Raw genomic sequence first — 21,888 nt, forward strand, 5'->3', positions numbered from 1 at the left:
GTAGAATCATAATCCAAATACTTTCACCAGTGTTATTGATGGCGGATGGCAGACCATGGCAGAAAGCAAAAAACCCGCCATATAGAGCCGCAGTATCATCCATGGCGCTGCCATACTTCATGAATTAGCCATGGCGGTTGTCGAAAAATCTGCCACCGGAATCCATCATGGCAAATATTGCACAACACCGAATTGATCAGCTTATAATAGCATACTTAGCTATTATGTTAGCACAAAATATTGTTAGGTCTACGGACGCATACGAAAACCACCTAACAGGGATATCTCTGTTAGATCCGCTAAAATATATAAAGATGGTCCAATCCGAAATTCATTTTAAGAATCTATCAATTCTTAAAGCAACCTGACCAAATTCCCTTGATTTGCAATTATAAGCTGATCAATTGTATTAGGAGAGACATAAAGTAGACGCATGTAAGGTTGAATCCAAATGGTGCCATGCCAACATCATCTTTAGCAACCTGATGATTAACATTACTAAATGCAGGGTTTGATACTTGTTGACCAAGAATCATTTATCAATTTTTATTTCCAAGAAAAGAATCTTACCAAAATTATATTATATTTATTAAATAGATTTTAAGGAATATGTGACTCATTCTTACCAAAAAAAAATAGATTTACTCTGTCATCTATTTTTGGACAGAATCTAAGAATATCATCTTAAAAAATATGTATACAAAAACGCCTATGAACAAGAGAAATACCATTGGAAGGTTAGGGTTAATGATTTCACACCTTTCTGAAAAATCTCAAACGACCATCATGTCTTCAACAACGAAAAAGGTGATCACTCTGAAGAGTTCCGACGGCAAAACCTTTGAGGTTTCCGAGGCAGTGGCACTTGAATCACACACGGTCAAGCATATGATTGAGGAGAATTGTGCCGACAATGTAATCACTATTCCAAACGTCAACAGCAAGATCCTGGCTAAGGTTATTGAATATTGTAAGAAGCATGTGGAGGCTGCTGCAGAGGCGACTTCTGATGATCTTAATTGTTGGGATGATGATTTCGTTAAGGTTGATAACGCTATGCTTCCGGAGCATGCGAGTTTGGATGATCTTAAGGGTTGGGATGCTGATTTTGTTAAGGTTCATAAGGCCATGCTTGAGGTTCAGGAGAATGAGGATGCAGGTTGGGACGCTGCGGCGAGTTTGGATGATCTGAAGACTTGGGACGCTGAATTCATGAAGCAGATTGATCAGGCTATGCTTTTCGAACTCATTCTGGCTGCAAACTACTTGAACATCAAGAGCCTGTTGAAGCTTACCTGCCAGGCTGTGGCGGACATGATCAAGGGGAAGACACCGGAGGAGATTCCCAAGACTTTTAACATTCATAATGACTTGCGTCCAAAGGAAGCCAGCATGATCAAAGGGAAGACAACACCTGAGGAAATTCGCAAGACTTTGAACGGTCAGAATAACTTCAGTCCAAAGCCAAAGGAAGAGGAGGCAGCTCGTCCCGCGGAAAACCCATGGGAATCAATAATTGTGGTTATTTTTGTTTTGTTTTTGTCCTTATATTGCCTGCGTTCGTAAAGGGAAAACAAACTAACTATAAGAGAGGGCCCTAGAAGAAATTCTTATTTACCCATGTTGATTTTGATTGGTACGCATGGTAACTCTACTCACCTTTTATTGATGGATAATGTCGTTGTCACCTTTTTTCTACCTCAACAATATGTACGATACTAAAGATATGAACATCTCTTTTAACAATGATTTATCACATTGTGGGAGTTTAATATCTTTTATTAGACGCAACTCCCATCGATAACATAGTGATGTTTTTACATGTACTAATAAGATACTATTTTTTGTAGATCGGAAAATAATCAGTACCTTGGGTACATCTAGCTATATCTATACATACTGTTGTGTCAAAAAGAGAATTTTATTCTAGTGCAAGTAGAGAAAGGTTCGGTTGTCTGTTCTTATGCAATCCTTCACTTTATTTTGATCAAATCTTTTTGCTGCAGTTGGAATTAGGGTAGTGTTCATTTGTGTAACTGCTTAGTTGAAGGAAGAGTAAACACTCAAATTATTCTTTAAAATTGTTAACTTAGTCCTCATGTTATTAACTTTTCAATAAGATCTTGAAAATAGCAAAATATTAATCAAATTCATCTCTATGTGTAGATTTGTTATCAAATGCATCTATGATATTATTTGCTTAGGTTATGTTTAATAACCTCTCAAAAAAGGTTATGTTTAATAAAAAAAAAATAGTACATAGAAGATAAGTTAATTGATAGCTGATGAGAATATACTAGATAAGCTAGTCGTCAGGTCATATATAGCAGATAAGCTACCATATTGAATTTGTAGTGTTTAGTAATTAACGATTGATGTAATTATAGTCACGGTAAATATCAATTGATGGAGGAAACTAATTAACATTAATAGATCATTTTGAAATATTGATGACATGGTTACATGGCTGGTACAATTCATCATTTTCAGGCTATCAAATTGAATTACTCGTGACTGCCTATGGTGTTTTCTTAACAAATTGAGAATCGAAATTGTGAGTGTCGGACAATTCGGGATTCTGTAATGAGTCAAAGAGTTGAAAGGGGCATTATAGGAAATGTGAATGTGGACTCTTATAAATAAGAGAAAGCCAAGAGAAAAGGGCATGGAAATTGTGATGTCAACATTCTTCTCCTAACCTCTTCTCTTGTTTACTATCCTTATTTTCCTGCAATTTTATTTCCTACCATTGTACTCTCTCATTGTGTTTTCAAGTGAAACATTATCAATTAATTGAGATTTCCTTATATCAATTTTAGTACTGTTACATTGGTGCTTTCATTGAGAGTTGGACCACGGAAAGGGCTACCTATAGGCTGGATTAAGGTGTTCCACCGAATACTGATAGGTGAGTGAAGCCGCCAAAAAGGAAAGGGCTACCATCGGGTCAGTGCCGATAGAGTGAAAGCCGCCGTGGACGTCAGCTCTTAAAGGGCGTGGCAATGTTAGGAGTCCCACATCAAGTATATCAAAGTGCTTGATGTGGTACTTAAGCCATGAGGTTCTCCCACCTATTGGACTAGTCTTTTGGGTTGGGCTCTCCTCATGGGCTTAAGTCCTAACAATTGGTGCTTTCATTGGTGCTTTCATTTTCACCATGGCAGAGCATAGATTGATGACTGATGCTGAATATGCAGAAATGGAGGAACGCCGCAATAAGACATTCGATCGAATTTTTGCTGTATTGGACACATTATTGCAGCGACAGGGTTTACCACCAGTCTCTTCCCATGGTGTTGAGAACTCATCCAAGGAAATTTGTAGCTCTTCCCGTGGTGCGATGAACTCGTGTCAGGAAACCCTACAACAACCATTACATTTCAATTACATATCCCCTGTTGTTGAATCGTCAAGAGAAATTAATCTCCGTTCGGCGGAATTGTCGCGACAAATCAAGCAATCTTATACAAGAATGATCAATTTGTTGCAAGAAGAGATCGATGCATCTGAATCAGCGAAGGATTCTCTACCAACTTTGAACAACAACTTTTCTGTCGTTGAACCAATTGAGCGACATTCTATCACCGGAGAAGATTATGTTGGTTTGACGATAACGACGGAGACGGCGGATGCTCTTTTGGTACCGACGGTTTTGCTTCCCTCAACGGAACAACTTCAAAAGGTACAAGTCACACAAATTTCAGAATCGTCGAACAATCCAATTTCATACGTAATTAATGTGCAAGCTACGGATCAAAAGAAACTGGAAGACGATGTCGTAATTATACCACTTCTACATGATGCGACTTACTATTTCACCACTCATGCGTTAACCATACATAACTTCCCATATGACCCAGGATCATTCGACACACCGGCGGCAATACCCAAAGTAAGCAACCCTCGCGATTCCTTACTATTTGAACAAGAGGTAATGTCACAAACCCTGTCTCACTTTGACAAAGAAATTCATCCTCAAACTATTACCATCTTGTGGAAAACAAACTGTGCAAGAGTTGCTACTGGTTCACTTCTTATTCCAACTTCTCTGTGTCCTATTGTGATTCATATGCTTAGTGCTGGTGGTTATTTTGGGTATGGAACATGTGCAATTGATGCATCCAACAATTATATGTCCTCATGTGAAGCACACAATGTGTTTGTTAAAATGCCACTGAAAACTAATTTCTCTTGGGGTCCTCTTACAAGCTTGCTAATTAGAATGCACATCCATGTATTTTTTATACAAAATGATATGGTGCCATGGATTCATGTTTTGCTTTGTGTGAGTGTACATAGTAAGGTTGTGCCTGCTAGGTTTTGGATGAAATCATCGGAAAATGCAGACTATGCTTGGGCTGTTTTATCTCATGGTAGTGTTCCCGTATTGCAGAGTAATTTTCATATTGTGATCAGGCTTCAAAGTGTAAGCCAATCCTTCAATCCTAGAGCTGATTATTTTTCTGTTGTGGATCTTTCTTCTACCAAGTATACAATATGTATGGTGAAATTTTCTATATGTTCTGGTTCCTTGGTTTATAAACAAAAAGGGGTTGGTTTCATTCACATAGTTAACATTAGCAATATGGGTCTTCCGAGTGATTATGGCCAATTTGGATTTTTTGATCTTTTTCATCATACATTAAATCCAATTACCACACCATTTCCAAGTAGAAAAATTTGTGTTGTCCCCATTTGTGCACACATTGTTGCATCTCTTATCAAGGATATATGCACATGTCTTGGAATTAAGGTCTTTGATTGTGTTCATATGATACCCACTTATGAATTGCATTTTGCCACAACTATTTTCATTTCGGTGCATTTTGACTTGTCAGAGGCATCATTATATGTAGAAGAGTTTATTACATGTGTGATTAAAGGTGATTCAGATGATACTGTGCATACAAAGCTTATAGTTGACCCTATGGTTATCATTTTACCTATTGAGAAGCAGGAGGCTCCAATCAGTTTCTTTTTGCCACTTTTGAATAGTATGTTGATGCTTGATTGTAGAGGTAAAAAGAAGAGTAGTGTTGGAAATGACCACTTTTATGTTCATAGGAACATGTATGCTTCTCTTATTCGCAAGGTTCCCAATATCAAATATCATGTTAATACTAATCCTACCTCATTGCTTGTCTATGTTGGTAGTTATATACAAGATCTTTTAGTAGTTTTTGAAGAATTTTCTTGGGTCTCTTATTCTGATCAAGTGGCTCTTGCAAGGATGTGTCCTGAAGTTAATATGAATTCTGCATTGTACTTGATTGTTGATTGGTTCTATCAGAATTTTTGGTTTCTGTCCCTGTCCATATTTGAGCAGATACAATATCAAGGTTTTCCTTCTCAAGTACCATACGATGGCAGGGAGAGTGATATCAACAATTGGTGTGGTTTGTGTTCTAGGTTCATGTCATGTGGTGATTGGTATGCAATGATGGGGCAACTTGAGAGTTCTCTATTGTTTTCTGCAGTAGACTTTGGTCTTAGATTTGGGGGCTCTACACTTCGGACACTGAATGAAGCAATGAAAGACATTCAGTACCAAGGTTCTATTATTGCCAAAAAATGCTTCATGGTTCCTTTTGTCACAGTAGCCTATTTTGATGAGAATATATACAATGAAATTCTGCACTGTTCACATACAAAAGGTTGCTGCTATTTCAAACAATGGGATCCGGGTGGTAATGGCTATTTTTTCTATACCGAATGGTCTCTACAATTTCATCAATGGGATCCGGGTGGATGTTCTCTTGTTCATGGGAAGGTCCATCTGACTTGGAAGCAAAGGAAAGAAATTACTATCACTCAACAAACATTGAGTCAACCTTGAGGACAAGGTTGATTTTTAATGGGGATGGTAATGTAATGAGTCAAAGAGTTGAAAGGGGCATTATAGGAAATGTGAATGTGGACTCTTATAAATAAGAGAAAGCCAAGAGAAAAAGGCATGGAAATTGTGATGTCAACATTCTTCTCCTAACCTCTTCTCTTGTTTACTATCCTTATTTTCCTGCAATTTTATTTCCTACCATTGTACTCTCTCATTGTGTTTTCAAGTGAAACATTATCAATTAATTGAGATTTCCTTATATCAATTTTAGTACTGTTACAGATTCCAAATTTACTAAATAGTTAATTACTCCCTCAATTGAATGATGTCGGTCAAAAAGTTTTCTTTGTTAATTAACACTATTACGGGTACTAATGTGTCACAATAAATGACATTGTAGCTTGTTCATGTTGATGACACGAAATAAATTGCATGAAAGCTTAAACTTTGTTGGAAAGTAAAGGACTCAAAATAGAAATGCTTGAAAGTTAAAAGACTTGAAATTAGATTACTTGAAAATAAATTGCAAAGAAACATAAAAGTTTTGATTGAAAATAGCAATTGGTGGAAGTTTAAAGGAAATTAAAGACATTAGAAAGCATACTTAGATCCTCATAGCTTGAATCTTTGCTTTAAAAGTGAAACACAATTTTTTTCAATCTTATTGTTATTGCCAATACACACAAACTTGCCATGTTCTCTAGTCCCCTCGAAGTTATTCTTGGATCAAATGTGAACCATCAAATGTATTACCACATTCTTTGTGGACTTAGGAATCTTGATGTTATAGATGGAATTAGTACTCCTTATGCCAAAGGTTTGATCAAATCATTTGGTCTTTTGTATTAAAAATTTGAGCAACTGTGTGCTGATCTTGATGGCCGTTTTCCAAATCAAGAAATTTCAGATTTAGCAATGAGGTGAGGGGTAATCAACACTATCGGCGGTCCTCAATGTGAATTGTCAATTAGAATAAGATTAGTTTGTGAAGGTGTATGAATTGGGTTGAATTGCACGTAGATCTTTCACAATTGTTTGTTTTATGAGATATGTTACGACCGGAAGTATGAAGCAGTACTACAAAGAAGAAAAAGCATAAGCTTTATCCAGAAGAAGATGTACCTATTTTAGGAGGTTACTTTGCTTCAGAGTGTTGTGTAGGTTAAATTTAGACATAACGTAACCAATGAAATATAATAGGACTTTTTTGGCTACTTTTGGAGTATATTTCATGAACCAATGAAATCAACACAACTGATGTGAATTATAAACAATCACTTGCATATTCCTTTGTTGTTCCACCAAACACCGCAAATCACAAACTTCCTACGCGTTAATGGCTGACTGCAGTTGTTCAAGGCTTTTACCTTTGGTTTCTGGAACTACTAAAACTATAAATAATATAGCTAGTGCGTTGTTTGCAGCATAAAGAATGAAGGTACCTGAAAATCATTAAATAAGTAAATTGCATGTTCTATAGAATTCTTGAACTTAAATCGAAAAATAGTTGCCATATAATAATGATAATTGCTCCTTTAAATGAAATAAAGCTGGGAAAAAAATGTATTTACCATAGGAGCTCCAACCCATGAGAAAGTTGAAAGTATAGGAACATAACCATGCACCAAACCAGTTCACTAATGTGGCTATACTTCCGGCCTGCCCTTTAATATTGGCAGGAAATATCTGAAACATAAGGTAATATTTGAGCAAAACCATACTGATTCAGATAAACCTGATAAAGCATGCACGTTTTAGGACAGGCGTATATAGCTCCTCCCGAAATCAAGGAAAAAGAAAGTACGGAGGCGTACCTCGGACATCAAAACCCATGGAATTGCTCCCATTCCTATTGAAAATGATCCTACGTAGACCTAATGTAGAATGAATTCATATTTCTGAGACACATAATAAAAAGGCATCAACAGAGAAAGAGTAGTGACCATACCAGTATACCGGTTACAGCAAGTACTGAGACTGCTCCCATAGCCACATCATGAACCTGTTACTCACATATGGATATCCATTTTACATAAATATTAGGATTAAAAACTTGAAGCTGTAATGTTCTTAGTTGGGATGTACCTTGAGATAGAATGCAACTGCTGTAAATATACATCCTGCTACCAATCCTGATCCAGATACCTAATTGAAACCAAGAAATAGCAATAACAATATACATGAAGAGGTTAAGAAAATGAAAGTTTTAAGATAAGTTTTTTTTGCTTCGAGTTTACCAAAACTAGGGGCTTCCTGCCTGCTTTATCTATGAGGACTGCTCCAACACCTGTGATCACAATCTGTGAAATTAAAAAACATAATTGAGTTGGTTTGAAGGGCGGAAAAAATCAGATTTTCCATGAACTATTGGACGAGTTAAAAATAAGAACCTGAAGGATAGCAAAAAGTATGCTCCCGGTCGTGGAAGGAAAACCTATGACAAAAATACACAAATACACCAGAACAAAATAAAAATTTCATGAAATTAAGTTTTAAAACATGATTTCATTGGGAATTATAGATTATATGCAAATGTAAGACTTTGAATAAAGAGTTACAATTAGAGACGTACCTGCTAGGTCAAAAATACTGCTAGCATAAAAGCTAATCCCATTGATTCCACCCAATTGCTGGCAAGCCATAAGCCCTACTCCAATCTGGTCATGAATAGATCAAAAATAATTATCTCTATGCCTTTACTCTGCACTTTGTTGGATTGAAGAAAAATAGGAAGATTAAAATTTTGATTGGAAATCATGAAATTTGCTTAATACAACAATATGCGAAAGTGAAAAATATACTATCATTTTCCACACACGCGTTGAAGAAAATGAACTGATATCAAAAGTGGAATTTTAGTTACCTACCGTGACTGAGCGCAAATATCTTTTTTGAAACAAATCCAGCACCTTCGGTTTCGCTAGCTGTTCTAAACTAGTTATATAATCCTGTGTGGCAGTGACAGATACACAAACTTAAAATGGCATTATATTTAGAGTTCCGTCTTTAATATTGTGCATGAAGGCAAAGTCACAAAAAAAATATATCCAACAATAACACATGTTAACCTGAATTTCTTCTGCTTCTTGAGATATATCAGCACCTTTACCGCGAAGTATTTGCAATGCTGCCACAAAATCTTTTGTGCGTCCTCTCTTTGCCTGCAGTCATTATTTGGTCGGTATGTAGCACTCTTGGTGTTTGGTGTTGTGCTACTAGCTTCATACTTCACTCTAAACACATTTATATGAAAATTTATTACTTACCAACCATCTAGGAGACTCTGGAATGAAGAACAGACCCAAAAGCAACACAGCAATGGGAATAAGGCCTGCAATTGCAGACACTTATCAAATATTAAAAAGTTTCAATTAATTTATAGTATTCTAAATTTGTATGTTCTCCATATAGTCGTCAAATTGCGAAGAGAACTGACCGATTATAGATAAAGCCCTCCATGAAAGTACTGTTCCAATTATAAATGACGTAGATGCCCCGATAGCAATCATGAACTACAAAAGAAGACGAAGAAGAAGAAAACCAAATTTATAAATCATTGATACCTTATTGCATATTGATTTGGATACCTATATATAAGTTATTAACTTATTACCATGAATTACAATGTGTAGAAAAAACATACCTGATTTAAGGTAGTCAAGGCTCCTCGGTGTTCTTTTGGCGCAATTTCTGCTACAAAGATAGGAACCTTGTATATATTATTCATCAAATGTAATGTCAGTTTAATAACTTGAATATATGGAAGTGTCTCAAAATGGATTTTTCTGAATCAAAACTAGAACTAAAACCAACCACAAATGAAAAAACTCCCATTCCATATCCTGTTGCTAGTCTCCCAATATCCAAAGGAACTATACCCTATATATATAAGAGGAAGAAAAAAAAGTTTGGTTAATCCTTGTAGAACAGTTATGAGTTATGACAAAAAACATCACAAAAGTTTAGTAAGAACCTCAGAAAAGTAAATAACAAGCCACCCTACAATACAGAAAGTGCTTGACACTCTCATTGCCTGCATATATATTGCAAAACCAACTTTTTATTTACCTTGAATACACCAAATAAAAATAATTAACAATTTGGAGGTTAATCCCTGAACAACCATAATAATTTTCCTGAAATTACCCCCTTTCGTCCAACGAAATCGGCTATAGGTCCACTTGTTATTGTGCCAATCATCGCACCGAAAGTCAAGATGGAGCCAAACAAGGAGTACTGCATACATTCATTCAGCGAAAAGCAAAGAAAGTTACATCAAATCCAGGTCTGATTTTCCTGCACTGGAATCAATTCCATTAAGTAAAAGTTATACAAACATGTTGAGCAAATGATAATCATGATTCATGAGTTTGCCACTAAATATTGCGTTGTCAATGTTTGTGTATGTTCTCTACATCACTAACATGCATTTAAGTTTTGATAAATCAAACTTTATACTTTAAGTACATTGTATTAATTTCTTGCTGCTATTTCTTAATTTCAGTCAATTTCCTATGTTTTGAATAAACCATCAATTTGATCCCTATACTATCACATTCTCTCCAATTTGGTTCCTGAACTACAGAAATATATTAAATACTCCCTAAACTATTATTAACCCATCTAGTCATTAGATACCTTTAAACACCGGGGAGAGAATGATAACTCAGAGACTAGATGAATTTAAAAAAATATATATATTAGGAACTACTTATTATATCTCTATAGTTCAGGGCTTAAATTGGAGAGAGGTTAATCGTTTAGGGTCAAAGTGATGGTTTATTCCACGTGTTTTCGTTAGTCCAAAGAGTTGTGCAATTAAATTAAAATTTCAATAGCTACTGGCTTACCTCTGCCAAAGAAAGATTAAGATCCTTCCTGATAGCATCTTGAGTTGGAGATGAAAATCCAGTCTAGAAAAACAAAAATTCTATAAAACTCTTGAAATTGTATAAATTAATTGCTTTTTTGTTTTTGTTGATTTTCATGTATGCAGAGAGAAGTAAAGACTTACACAAGCACCAAATTCATAAGAACCACAAACTGCAACGAACATGGTGAAATAAAGCATCCATGGATGATGATGATCATTGTTTGCATGGACAAGTTGGTTGTTGTGTTCCCCTATCAATGGTTCTCTCATTCCTTTCTGCTTGCCACCTTCCACATCCTCTTTGATTTCCATCTTCACTCCTAATTACTTGTGTGTATAATCTTAGTTCCTTGTAGTATTAGTGGCTATGATAGTGACTGTCTATACAGGAAAAACTGTAATGAATGCTGCTATTTGTTTTTATTGGCCTAATGGCAAACACAGATACTCAAATAAATACAGAAGGGAGAATGTTATGACCGGTTCGAAATTGGAATTCCACATAAAATGTCCTCAGATTCGAACCACTAATCTATAACAAATGCAAGTATTGCTATAAAAGGAAGGCAATTTATTTAGGTATATTACTTTGGAAATCTCTTAATAATTCAAAGACATTTAACATCTAGGACCTGGCTGGATCTTACCTGTTAGAAAAAATGGTAAAGGGGAAGATTGACAGATCTTTAACATTGAGAATGGACATTTGAATGTAGGAAAAAAATCAATGGGCATTTGAATGGTTTTCTTCTTTAAGAATCACACCTTATGCATCTCTTATTCTCTTCATTTTAAAAAAGCGGTTTTTTGGTATTTCTGATTTTTTCATCTTGATGCGGCATTGTTTGATTCTATATCTTGTTGCGATGTTTGCTTAGTTTAGATTTACAGGTTATTTTAGATTCATTGCACATTCAATCATTTTTGATATTTAGGTTACTTTAGTGTTATCACTTTTCTCGAGGTATAACAATTTTATACAATTAACACGAACAATCATGATATTTGGACACCACATCATTTCCTACTCATTCAACATTTTATTTTTTATTTAACTCTCTCTTCTTATCACATCACAAATTTATCACATCGCAAATTTATTAGCTAGTATAATGTGTACACCAAATATTTTCCGAACACAGGTGTGTTTTAACTTTTAATGCATATTCATCTTTTTCATTTTTTAGTTTTAATTGAATTTAGTTTTATTTTGGATCTACACTACTTATTTTTTTTTTTTTGTTAACCCTCCAATTCATACAGGAAATGAAACGCACTCTAGCAATCCAGAGTTCAGCCGAGAGGTAAGTAAAATCTGCCCAAGAATCGTTCCCACCAAAAATTGTTGCTATTTTTATTCTCAATAATTGTACTATTCTTTTGGGAAATGCAATCAACATATATTGCATTGGCCAAAGTCTGCTGCGTCCAAGTATGGTTATGATATCTTTGCTAGATCTCAAATATGCACGAAATTACAGTCCTTTGTGATGAATGTCCAACGGTTTACTTTAGCAACTCTTTCATCAGATTCTCTAGAGGATTGACGAAGTGTATCCCATATTGCATGTAAGACATTTAAGGTGATTGAGGAGCAACATGACATTTGGAGGGACACTAAATCCCACCGAATGAACCACGTAGATCTAAAACCTTATTCAGAACTGGAAAATATATTTGCATTAGTTCCAACATGACATTTCAGGTGATTCAAACAACCCTAATCGCCACTAAAACTGTGAAACCAACCCTTCTGATTTTCTGTAATCAATCCAACTAATTTGCGCAATTAAATCATACTTAGAAAACTTCACCTAACTGCCTCGTCGAAACTACAATCCATCTGGAGACGATTTTACTTACTACTTTATTACTTAGAAATAGTTTGATGCACTTGCCAAACTTAGTTAGTTACTTACTACTTTATTACTTGGAAATAGTTTGATGCACTTGCCAAACTTAGTTGTTTTTTGACGCCATTACTGGGATTTTTTATATTTCAACAAAGCAATTCTCTTTGCTTGTATATATTTAGCTTATTTTTATGTTTGATTTTATTTCAAATAAAATAAATAATATATTTTGTATATACTGGGATGTACGTTTCCTTTTATTTACAGTTAGTTTTTACCTTATTTTTATGGTGGATTCTAGGGTGAGGGATCAATTAAGTCCCTCACCGGTGGACCACAAACAAAATACCATTAAATTTAATGAACGTCTAAGATTGATTAAAATTAAATAGGAGAACATCTATACTTTACCACATACAACCAAACCTCTATCTCATTTCCATCTTGGACCTCTTCTTCTCAATAAAAATCTGCACGAGATGGGTTGCTAGAAATGACAGGAAACTGACAAAAGAGTGCTTGAAGCATCATACTACAAATTATGGTAGATTATTTTAAACAAGAAACATTCCAGCATAGACTTTCAAGCCTTAATCACAAGTTGGCAATGAAATATAGAAAACATAAGCAAAATCAGTCACCTGCAAAACAAAAACATCGTAGATAATTTATCCAATAAATTAATTTCTTAATCTCTGATAATCTAATAACTACGGTTTTAGATTTTTATGGTAATTTGGTTCTACAATCGCTCATCTAGGTGAGAATGGTCCTTCTTCAATTTGAATTTTATAAATTCTTTTGCGGCAATAACAACAACTTCTATTTTAATTTTCACTCATCAACACCACACTGATCAAAATAATAAATAACAATTAGAGGGCAAAGATGATGTAGTTTGAAACTCCTTGTTCAAATACATTAATGGGTACTCTTAAATTGCGTGCTTGCAAAATTATTGTCACAATTTTTTCTTTTCGCCAACCAATTTCTGGAGATTTTTGACAAGTTAGAGAAGTCCCAATGGAAAAGATAGAAGCAAGATTATGTGTGGGAAAGTATAGATATTCTTCTTTTTAATTTTAATAAATTTAGACCATTGATTATATCTGATGGTATCTTGTTGGTGGTCCACCGATGAGGGACTTGATTGATCCCTCACCTTAGAATCCACCTATTTTTATTTTCCTTTGAAGAATGAATCTTAGCTTTAAAAATGAAACACAATTTTTTTCAATCTTATTGTATAATTTACACTCCACTACTTCTTACCCCAAATTTTGTTTCTTTGTTGTGATTGTTGTACTTTTCAATATTTTCCAGAATCACCAATTATTAAGTCTATAAAATTGTAAGGAATTATTTCAGAAACTCCCAAAAAGATTAATTTCAAAGATTAGTTTGAAATTTTTTTAGTATCAAATCATTCAATGTATAATTACAAAATTTTGGTCACCGGGGCAGTATCACTGTTCTTCAAAGGTAAACAAAATTAATCAAAATAATTTCTTTAAAAGTTCCACCCAAAAATTTGAGAGATCTATTGTTTGATTAACAATGAGTCAAAATTTGAAACCACCATACAGCTGTTTCCTCCCGGGACAAAATTACTACTACAGCTAAAAGTGGCTTAATGGTTATGGCCAACCTCTTCACACCCGTTACAAAGTGTAAGCTAACTTTACATTGTTGTGTGGGTTTAAATTTTGACATAACGCAACCGTCCGAAGGGTTCATAATACTTCCTACCTTTGCCTACTTCGAGTTTCTTCTGTTTTGAGATGAATGAGAATGATGAAGGTGTTGTAGGTGAACAAACAGAGTTATTGGTTTTCATAATTCATCGCGTCAAGTGGAATTGTGACGAGGGTTGGTTAAGTCTTCAGCTGGGCTTCTCAAAGAGAAAGACTTGATTTCCTCAGTTGAAAATTGTCAGCTTGCACTTAAAGGTGCTATTGGAGTTGACTCAATCGGAATTGTTGAATATGCGAGTTTCTTGGTTCAGGAATCAACGATGAAGCAGTTGAAGGTAGTTATTGAAGTAGAAGTTCAAGAGGAATCGAAAACTTTGGGAGGATAAGATGTTTAAAAATTGTCTTTCCTCTCTTGAGAGTTGAGAGTGGTTTAGGAACATTTTGCTAGGTGCAGAGGGATAAAGCTCAGTTATAGTATCAATGGATGAAATATAATAGTTTTTAGGCTGCTTTAGGAGTATATTTCATGAACCAATTGTGAATTATAAACAATAAACATTAAACAATAGTGAATTCAATCATCAAATATAGAAACAAACAGTACAAAAGATATGGATATCATCAACTTGCATCCTTTGTTGTTTCACCAAACACTGCAAATCGCAAACTTCCTACGCGTTGATGGCTGACTGCAATTGTTCAAGGCTTTTACCTTTGGTTTCTGGAACTACTAAGACTATAAATAATATAGCTAGTGCATTGATTGCGGCATAAAGAATGAAGGTTCCTGAAAATCATTAATACAAGTAAATTGCATGTTCTATAGGATTCTTGAACTTAAATGGAAAAATAGTTGCCATATAATAATGCTTATCATTACATTTTTAAATGAAATAAAGCTGGAAAAAATGTATTTACCATAGGAGCTCCAACCCATGAGAAAGTTGAAAGTATAGGAGCATAACCATGCACCAAACCAGTTCACTAACGTGGCTATACTTCCTGCCTGCCCTTTAATATTGGCAGGAAATATCTGAAACATAAGGTAATATTTGAGCAAAATCGGTGCCATCTTTTTACAAGTAGAATCATACTAATTCTAATGAACCTGATAAAGCATACACGTTTTTTATAACAGGCATGTATAGCTCCTCCCAAAATCTAAGTAAAAGATAAGCAAAGAAAGGATTGGATGGGGACGTACCTCAGACATCAAAACCCATGGAATCGCTCCCATTCCTATTGAAAATGATCCTATGTATACCTAATATCAGCAATACAAAGAGTAATGTCACATGTAGAATGAATTCATAATTCTGGGACACAATAAAAAGGCATCAACAGAGAAAGTGTAGTAGCTATACCAGTAAACCGCTTAAGGCAAGTGCTGGGACTGCTCCCACTGCCACATCATGAACCTGATACTCGCACAAGGATATCAATTTTGCATAAATATTATGATTAAAAACTGGAAGCTGTAATGTTCTTATTTCGGATATGTACCTTGAGATAGAATGCAACTGCTGTCAATATACATCCCACAACTAATCCCAATCCAGATACCTAATGGAAACAAAGAAATAACAATAATAATGTTATATATGAAAAGGACAAGCAAATGAATGTTTGAAGATAAGCTTTGTTTGTGCTTTCGAATTACCAAAATTAGAGGCTTCCTTCCGGCTCTATCTATGAAGGCTGCTCCAGCACCTGTGATCACAATCTGTGAAATTAAAAAATAAGGACCTGGAAGATAGCAAAAAGTATGCTCCCGGTTGTGGAAGGAAATCCTACGACAAAAATACACAAATACCCCAGAATAAAATAAAAATCTGAGTTCTTCATGAAGTTATGTTTTAAAACATGATTTCATTGGGAATTATAGGTTATATGCAATTGTCAGACTTTGAATGAAGGGTTACAATTAAAGAAATACCTGCTAGGTCAAAAATACTGCTAGCATAAAAGCAAATTCCATTGATTCCACCCAATTGTTGGCAGACCATAAGCCCTACTCCAATCTTGTCATGAATAGATCAAAATTAGTTAGCTCTATGTCTTAACTCTGTACTTGCTTGGATTGACAAAATATAGGAAGATGAAAATTTTGATCGAAAATCACATGAGATTTGCTTAATACAACAATATGAGAAGGTGGAAAATAAACTATCATTTTCCACACAAAAGCCTTAAAGAAAAAGAACTAATATCAAAAGTGGTATTATAATTACCTACCGTGAGTGAGCGCAAATATCTTTTCTGAAATAAATCCAGCCCTTTCGGTTTTGCGAGCTGTTCTAAACTAGTTATATAATCCTGTGTGGCAGTGAAAGATACACCAACTTAAAATGGCATTATATTTGGAATTCTGTCTTTGGCATTGTGCATGAAGCCTGATGACAATGTCACAAAAATATATCCAACAATAACACATGTTAACCTGAATTTCTTCTGCTTCTTGAGATATATCAGCAACTTTACCGCGAAGTATTTGCAATGCTGCCACAAAATCTTTTGTGCATCCTCTCTTTGCCTGCAGTCATTATTTGGTCGGTACTTAGCACTCTTGGTGTTTGGTGTTGTGCTACTAGCTTCATACTTTACTCTAAATACATTTATATGAAAATTTATTACTTACCAACCATCTAGGAGACTCTGGAATGAAGAACAGACCCAAAAGCAACACAGCAGTGGGAATAAGGCCTGCAATTGCAGACACTTATCAAATATTAAAAAGTTTCAATTAATTTATAGTATTCTAAATTTGTATGTTCTCCATATAGTCGTTAAATTGCGAAGAGAACTTACCGATTATAGATAAAGCCCTCCATGAAAGTACAGTTCCAATTATAAATGACGTAGATGCCCCGATAGCAATCATGAACTACAAAAGAAGACGAAGAAGAAGAAAACCAAATTTATAAATCATTGATACCTTATTGCATATTGATTTGGATACCTATATATAAGTTATTAACTTATTATCATGAATTACAATGTGTAGAAAAAACATACCTGATTTAAGGTAGTCAAGGCTCCTCGGTGTTCTTTTGGCGCAATTTCTGCTACGAAGATAGGAACCTTGTATATATTATTCATCAAATGTAATGTCAGTTTAATAACTTGAATATATGGAAGTGTCTCAAAATGGATTTTTCTGAATCAAAACTAGAACTAAAACCAACCACAAATGGAAAAACTCCCATTCCATATCCTGTTGCTAGTCTCCCAATATCCAAAGGAACTATACCCTATATATATAAGAGGAAGAAAAAAAAGTTTGGTTAATCCTTGTAGAACAGTTATGAGTTATGACAAAAAACATCACAAAAGTTTAGTAAGAACCTCAGAAAAGTAAATAACAAGCCACCCTACAATACAGAAAGCGCTTGACACTCTCATTGCCTGCATATATATTGCAAAACCAACATTTTATTTACCTTGAATACACCAAATAAAAATAATTAACAATTTGGAGGTTAATCCCTGAACAACCATAATAATTTTCCTGAAATTACCCCCTTTCGTCCAACGAAATCGGCTATAGGTCCACTTGTTATTGAGCCAATCATCGCACCGAAAGTCAAGATGGAGCCAAACAAGGAGTACTGCATACATTCATTCAGCGAAAAGCAAAGAAAGTTACATCAAATCCAGGTCTGATTTTCCCGCACTGGTTTCAAATCCATTATATAAAAGTTATACAAACATGTTGAGCAAATGATAATCATGATTCATGAGTTTGCCACTAAAAATTGCACTGTCAATGTTTTTGTGTATGTTCTCTACATCACTAACATGCATTTATACTTTAAGAACATAGTATTAATTTCTTGCGGTTATTTCTTAATAAAAGACTAGGAGCCAAGGTTCAACTGTATATTAATCATTTTCAGTCAATTTCCTATGTTTTGAATAAACCATCAATTTGATCCCTATACTATCACATTCTCTCCAATTTGGTTCCTGAACTACAGAAATATATTAAATACTCCCTAAACTATTATTAATGCATCTAATAGATACCTTTAAAAACCGGGGAGAGAATGATAACTCAGAGACTATCTTGATTCTTGATGAATTTTAAAAAAATAAATATTAGGAACTACTTATTATATCTCTATAGTTCAGGGCTTAAATTGGAGAGAGGTTGATCGCTTAGGGTCCAAATTGATGATTTATTCCATGTGTTTTCATTAGTCCAAAGGGTTGCGCAATTAAATTAAAATTTCAATAGCTACTGGCTTACCTCTGCCAAAGAAAGATTAAGATCCTTCCTGATAGCATCTTGAGTTGGAGATGAAAATCCAGTCTAGAAAAACAAAAATAACAAAAATTCTATAAAACTCTTGAAATTGTATAAAATAATTGCTTTTTTGTTTTTGTTGATTTTTCATGTATAGATCAGAGTAAAGACTTACACAAGCGCCAAATTCATGAGAACCACAAACTGCAATGAATGTGGTGAAATAAAGCATCCATGGATGATGATGATCATTGTTGGCATGGACATGTTGGTTGTTGTGTTCCCCTATCAATGGTTCTCTCATTCCTTTCTGCTTACCACCTTCCACATCCTCTTTGATTTCCATATTCACTCCTAATTACTTGTGTGTGTATAGTCTTAGTTCCTTGTAGTACTAGTGACTATGATAGTGACTGTCTATACAGGAAAAACTGTAATGAATGCTGCTATTTGTTTTTATTGGCCTAATGGCAAACACAGATACTCAAATAAATACAGAAGGGAGAATGTTATGACCGGTTCGAAATTGGAATTCCACATAAAATGTCCTCAGATTCGAACCACTAATCTATAACAAATGCAAGTATTGCTATAAAAGGAAGACAATTTATTTAAGTTTATTACTTTGGAAATCTCTTAATAATTCAAAGACTTTTAACATCTAGACCTGGCTGGATCTTACCTGTTAGAAAAAATGATAAAGGGGAAGATACAAGAGGAAATTGACAGATCTTTAACATAGAGAATGGCCATTTGAATGTAGGAAAAAAAATCAATGGGTATTTGAATGGTTTTCTATTTTAGGACTCACACCTTATGCATCTCTTTTTCTCTTCATTTTAAATAAGCGGTTTTCTGGTATTTCTGTCTTTTTCATCTTGATGCGGCATTGTTTGATTCTATATCTTGTTGCGATGTTTGCTTAGTTTAGATTTACAGGTTATTTTAGATTCATTGCACATTCAATCATTTTGATATTTAGGTTACTTTAGTGTTATCACTTTTCTCGAGGTATAACAATTTTATACAATTAACACGAACAATCATGATATTTGGACACCATATCATTTCCTACTCATTCAACATTTTATTTTTTATTTAACTCTCTCTTCTTATCACATCACAAATTTATCACATCGCAAATTTATTAGCTAGTATAATGTGTACACCAAATATTTTCCGAACACAGGTGTGTTTTAACTTTTAATGCATATTCATCTTTTTCATTTTTTAGTTTTAATTGAATTTAGTTTTATATTGGATCTACACTACTTATTTGTTTTTTTTTGTTAACCCTCCAATTCATACAGGAAATGAAACGCACTCTAGTAATCCAGAGTTCGGCCGAGATGTAAGTAAAGTCTGCCCAAGAATCGTTCCCACCAAAAATTGTTGCTCTTTGAAGTCTATGATGAAACTATTGTTCTTTAAGAGAAAAATGATGGAAAACTATTTTTATTCTCAATAATAGTACTATTCTTTTGAAAAATGCAATCAATATATATTGCATTGGCCTAAAGTCTGCTTCGTCTGAGTATGGTTATGATATCTTCGCTAGATCTCAAATATGCACGAAATTACAGTCGTTTGTGAAGAATGTCCAACGGTTTACTTTAGCAACTCTTTCATCAGAGTCTAGAGGATTGACGAAGTTTATCCCATATTGCATGTATGACATTTAAGGTGATTGAGGAGCAACATGAGATCTGGAGGGACACTAAATCCCACCGAATGAACCACTTAGATCTAAAACCTTATTCATAACTGGAAAATATATTTGCAATTAGTTCCAACATGACATTTAAGGTGATTCAAACAACCCTAATCGCCGCTAAAACTATGAACCAGCCCTTCTGATTTTCTGTAATCAATCCAACTAATTTGCGCAATTAAATCATACTTAGAAACTTATAAACTTCCCCTAACTGCCTCGTTGAAACTACAATCCATCTGGAGACGACTTTACTTACTACTTTATTACTTGGAAATAGTTTGATGCACTTGCCAAACTTAGTTGTTTTTTGACGCCGTTACTTTGCTTGTATATTTTTTTTTTTTGACAGAAAGAAGCTTATAGCTTTTCATTATTAATCAAAGTAGAAATACAATGTGGGATGTTAAGATGAACATGGAGACTAGCATTGTATAGTGCTTCCTTAGCTAAACTATGAGCAGCACCATTGGCTTGTCTCCTAATGAAACTCACATTAATTACTTTGCTTGTATATATTTAGCTTATTTTTATGTTTGATTTAATTTCAAATAAAATAAATGATATATTTTGTATATACTGGGATGTTTCCTTTTATTTACGGTTAGTTTTTACCTTATTTTTATTTTCCTTTGAAGAATGAATCTTAGCTTTAAAAATGAAACACAATTTTTTTCAATCTTATTGTTATTGGCAATACACACAAACTTATAATTTACACTCCACTACTTCTTACCCCAAATTTTGTTTCTTTGTTGTGATTGTTGTACTTTTGAATATTTTCCGAATCACCAATTATTAAGTCTATAAAATTGTAAGGAATTATTTCAGAAACTCCCAAAAAGATTAATTTCAAAGATTAGTTTGAAATTTTTTTAGTATCAAATCATTCAATGTATAATTACAAAATTTTGGTCATCGGGGCAGTATCACTGTTCTTCAAAGGTAAACAAAATTAATCAAAATAATTTCTTTAAAAGTTCCACCCAAAAATTTGAGAGATCTATTGTTTGATTAACTAGGAGTCTAAATTTGAACCCACCATACAGACTGTTTCCTCCCAGGACAAAATTACTACTACAGCTAAAAGTGGCTTAATGGTTATGGCAACACACCCGTTACAAAGTGGTAAGCTAACTTCACAGTGTTGCGTGGGTTTAAATTTTGGCAGAACGCAACCGTCCTAAGGGTTCATAATACTTCCTACCTTTGCCTACTTTGAGTTTCTTCTGTTTGAGATGAATGAGAATGATGAAGGTTGTAGGTGAACAAACAGAGTTATTGGTTTTCATAATTCGTCGCCTCAAGTGGAATTGTGATGAGGGTTGGTTAAGTCTTCAGCCGAGCTTTTCAAAGAGAAAGACTTGATTTCTTCACTTAAAGGTGCTATGGGAGATGACTCAATTGGAATTGTTGAATATGTGAGTTTCTTGGTTCACGAATCAACGATGAAGCAGTTGAAGGTAGTTATTGAAGTAGAAGTTCAAGAGGAATCTAAAATTTTTGGAGGATAAGATGTTTAAAAGTTGTCTTTCCTCTCTTGAGAGTGGTTTAATTTAGGAGCATTTTGCAAGGTGCAGAGGGATAAAACTCAATTACAGTATCAATGGATGAAAAATAATAGTTTTTAGGCTGCTTTAGGAGTATATTTCATGAACCAATGAAATCAAGACAA

The 21,888-nt window shown here is 34.4% G+C and overlaps 1 protein-coding gene and 3 pseudogenes across 2 annotated transcripts; 2 read left to right on the forward strand and 2 right to left on the reverse strand.

Annotated features, from left to right (window-relative positions):
- The first annotated feature begins 786 nt into the window (after nt 1-786).
- LOC146910017 (SKP1-like protein 1A pseudogene) lies at nt 787-1,566 on the forward strand (annotated as a pseudogene).
- Nucleotides 1,567-6,499: 4,933 nt separating this feature from the next.
- On the forward strand, nt 6,500-21,844 carry LOC146910018 (putative indole-3-acetic acid-amido synthetase GH3.6; annotated as a pseudogene).
- Nucleotides 6,938-11,417, reverse strand: LOC146910019 (sugar transporter ERD6-like 7). Its single transcript, XM_085722957.1, has 18 exons — nt 10,851-11,417; nt 10,687-10,749; nt 9,983-10,072; nt 9,810-9,869; nt 9,650-9,715; nt 9,480-9,545; nt 9,273-9,348; nt 9,103-9,167; nt 8,905-8,997; nt 8,704-8,784; nt 8,409-8,493; nt 8,227-8,270; nt 8,074-8,136; nt 7,922-7,981; nt 7,785-7,838; nt 7,651-7,710; nt 7,408-7,522; nt 6,938-7,278 (listed from the first exon to the last, which is right to left on the reverse strand). The coding sequence occupies exons 1-18, from the start codon at nt 11,019-11,021 to the stop codon at nt 7,163-7,165; spliced, it is 1,428 nt and encodes a 475-aa protein (XP_085579083.1). The 5' UTR covers nt 11,022-11,417; the 3' UTR covers nt 6,938-7,162.
- On the reverse strand, nt 14,779-18,854 carry LOC146910020 (sugar transporter ERD6-like 7; annotated as a pseudogene). Its single transcript, XR_015017624.1, has 17 exons — nt 18,678-18,854; nt 18,506-18,568; nt 17,775-17,864; nt 17,602-17,661; nt 17,442-17,507; nt 17,272-17,337; nt 17,065-17,140; nt 16,895-16,959; nt 16,697-16,789; nt 16,492-16,572; nt 16,193-16,277; nt 15,917-16,046; nt 15,760-15,819; nt 15,621-15,674; nt 15,461-15,520; nt 15,175-15,289; nt 14,779-15,043 (listed from the first exon to the last, which is right to left on the reverse strand). The product of XR_015017624.1 is annotated as a sugar transporter ERD6-like 7 (transcript).
- Nucleotides 21,845-21,888: the final 44 nt, after the last annotated feature.

Source organism: Medicago sativa, chromosome 7 (assembly GCF_051527215.1).
Source record: "Medicago sativa cultivar Bolivia chromosome 7, Bolivia_mono, whole genome shotgun sequence".
Classification (NCBI taxonomy): domain Eukaryota; kingdom Viridiplantae; phylum Streptophyta; class Magnoliopsida; order Fabales; family Fabaceae; genus Medicago; species Medicago sativa.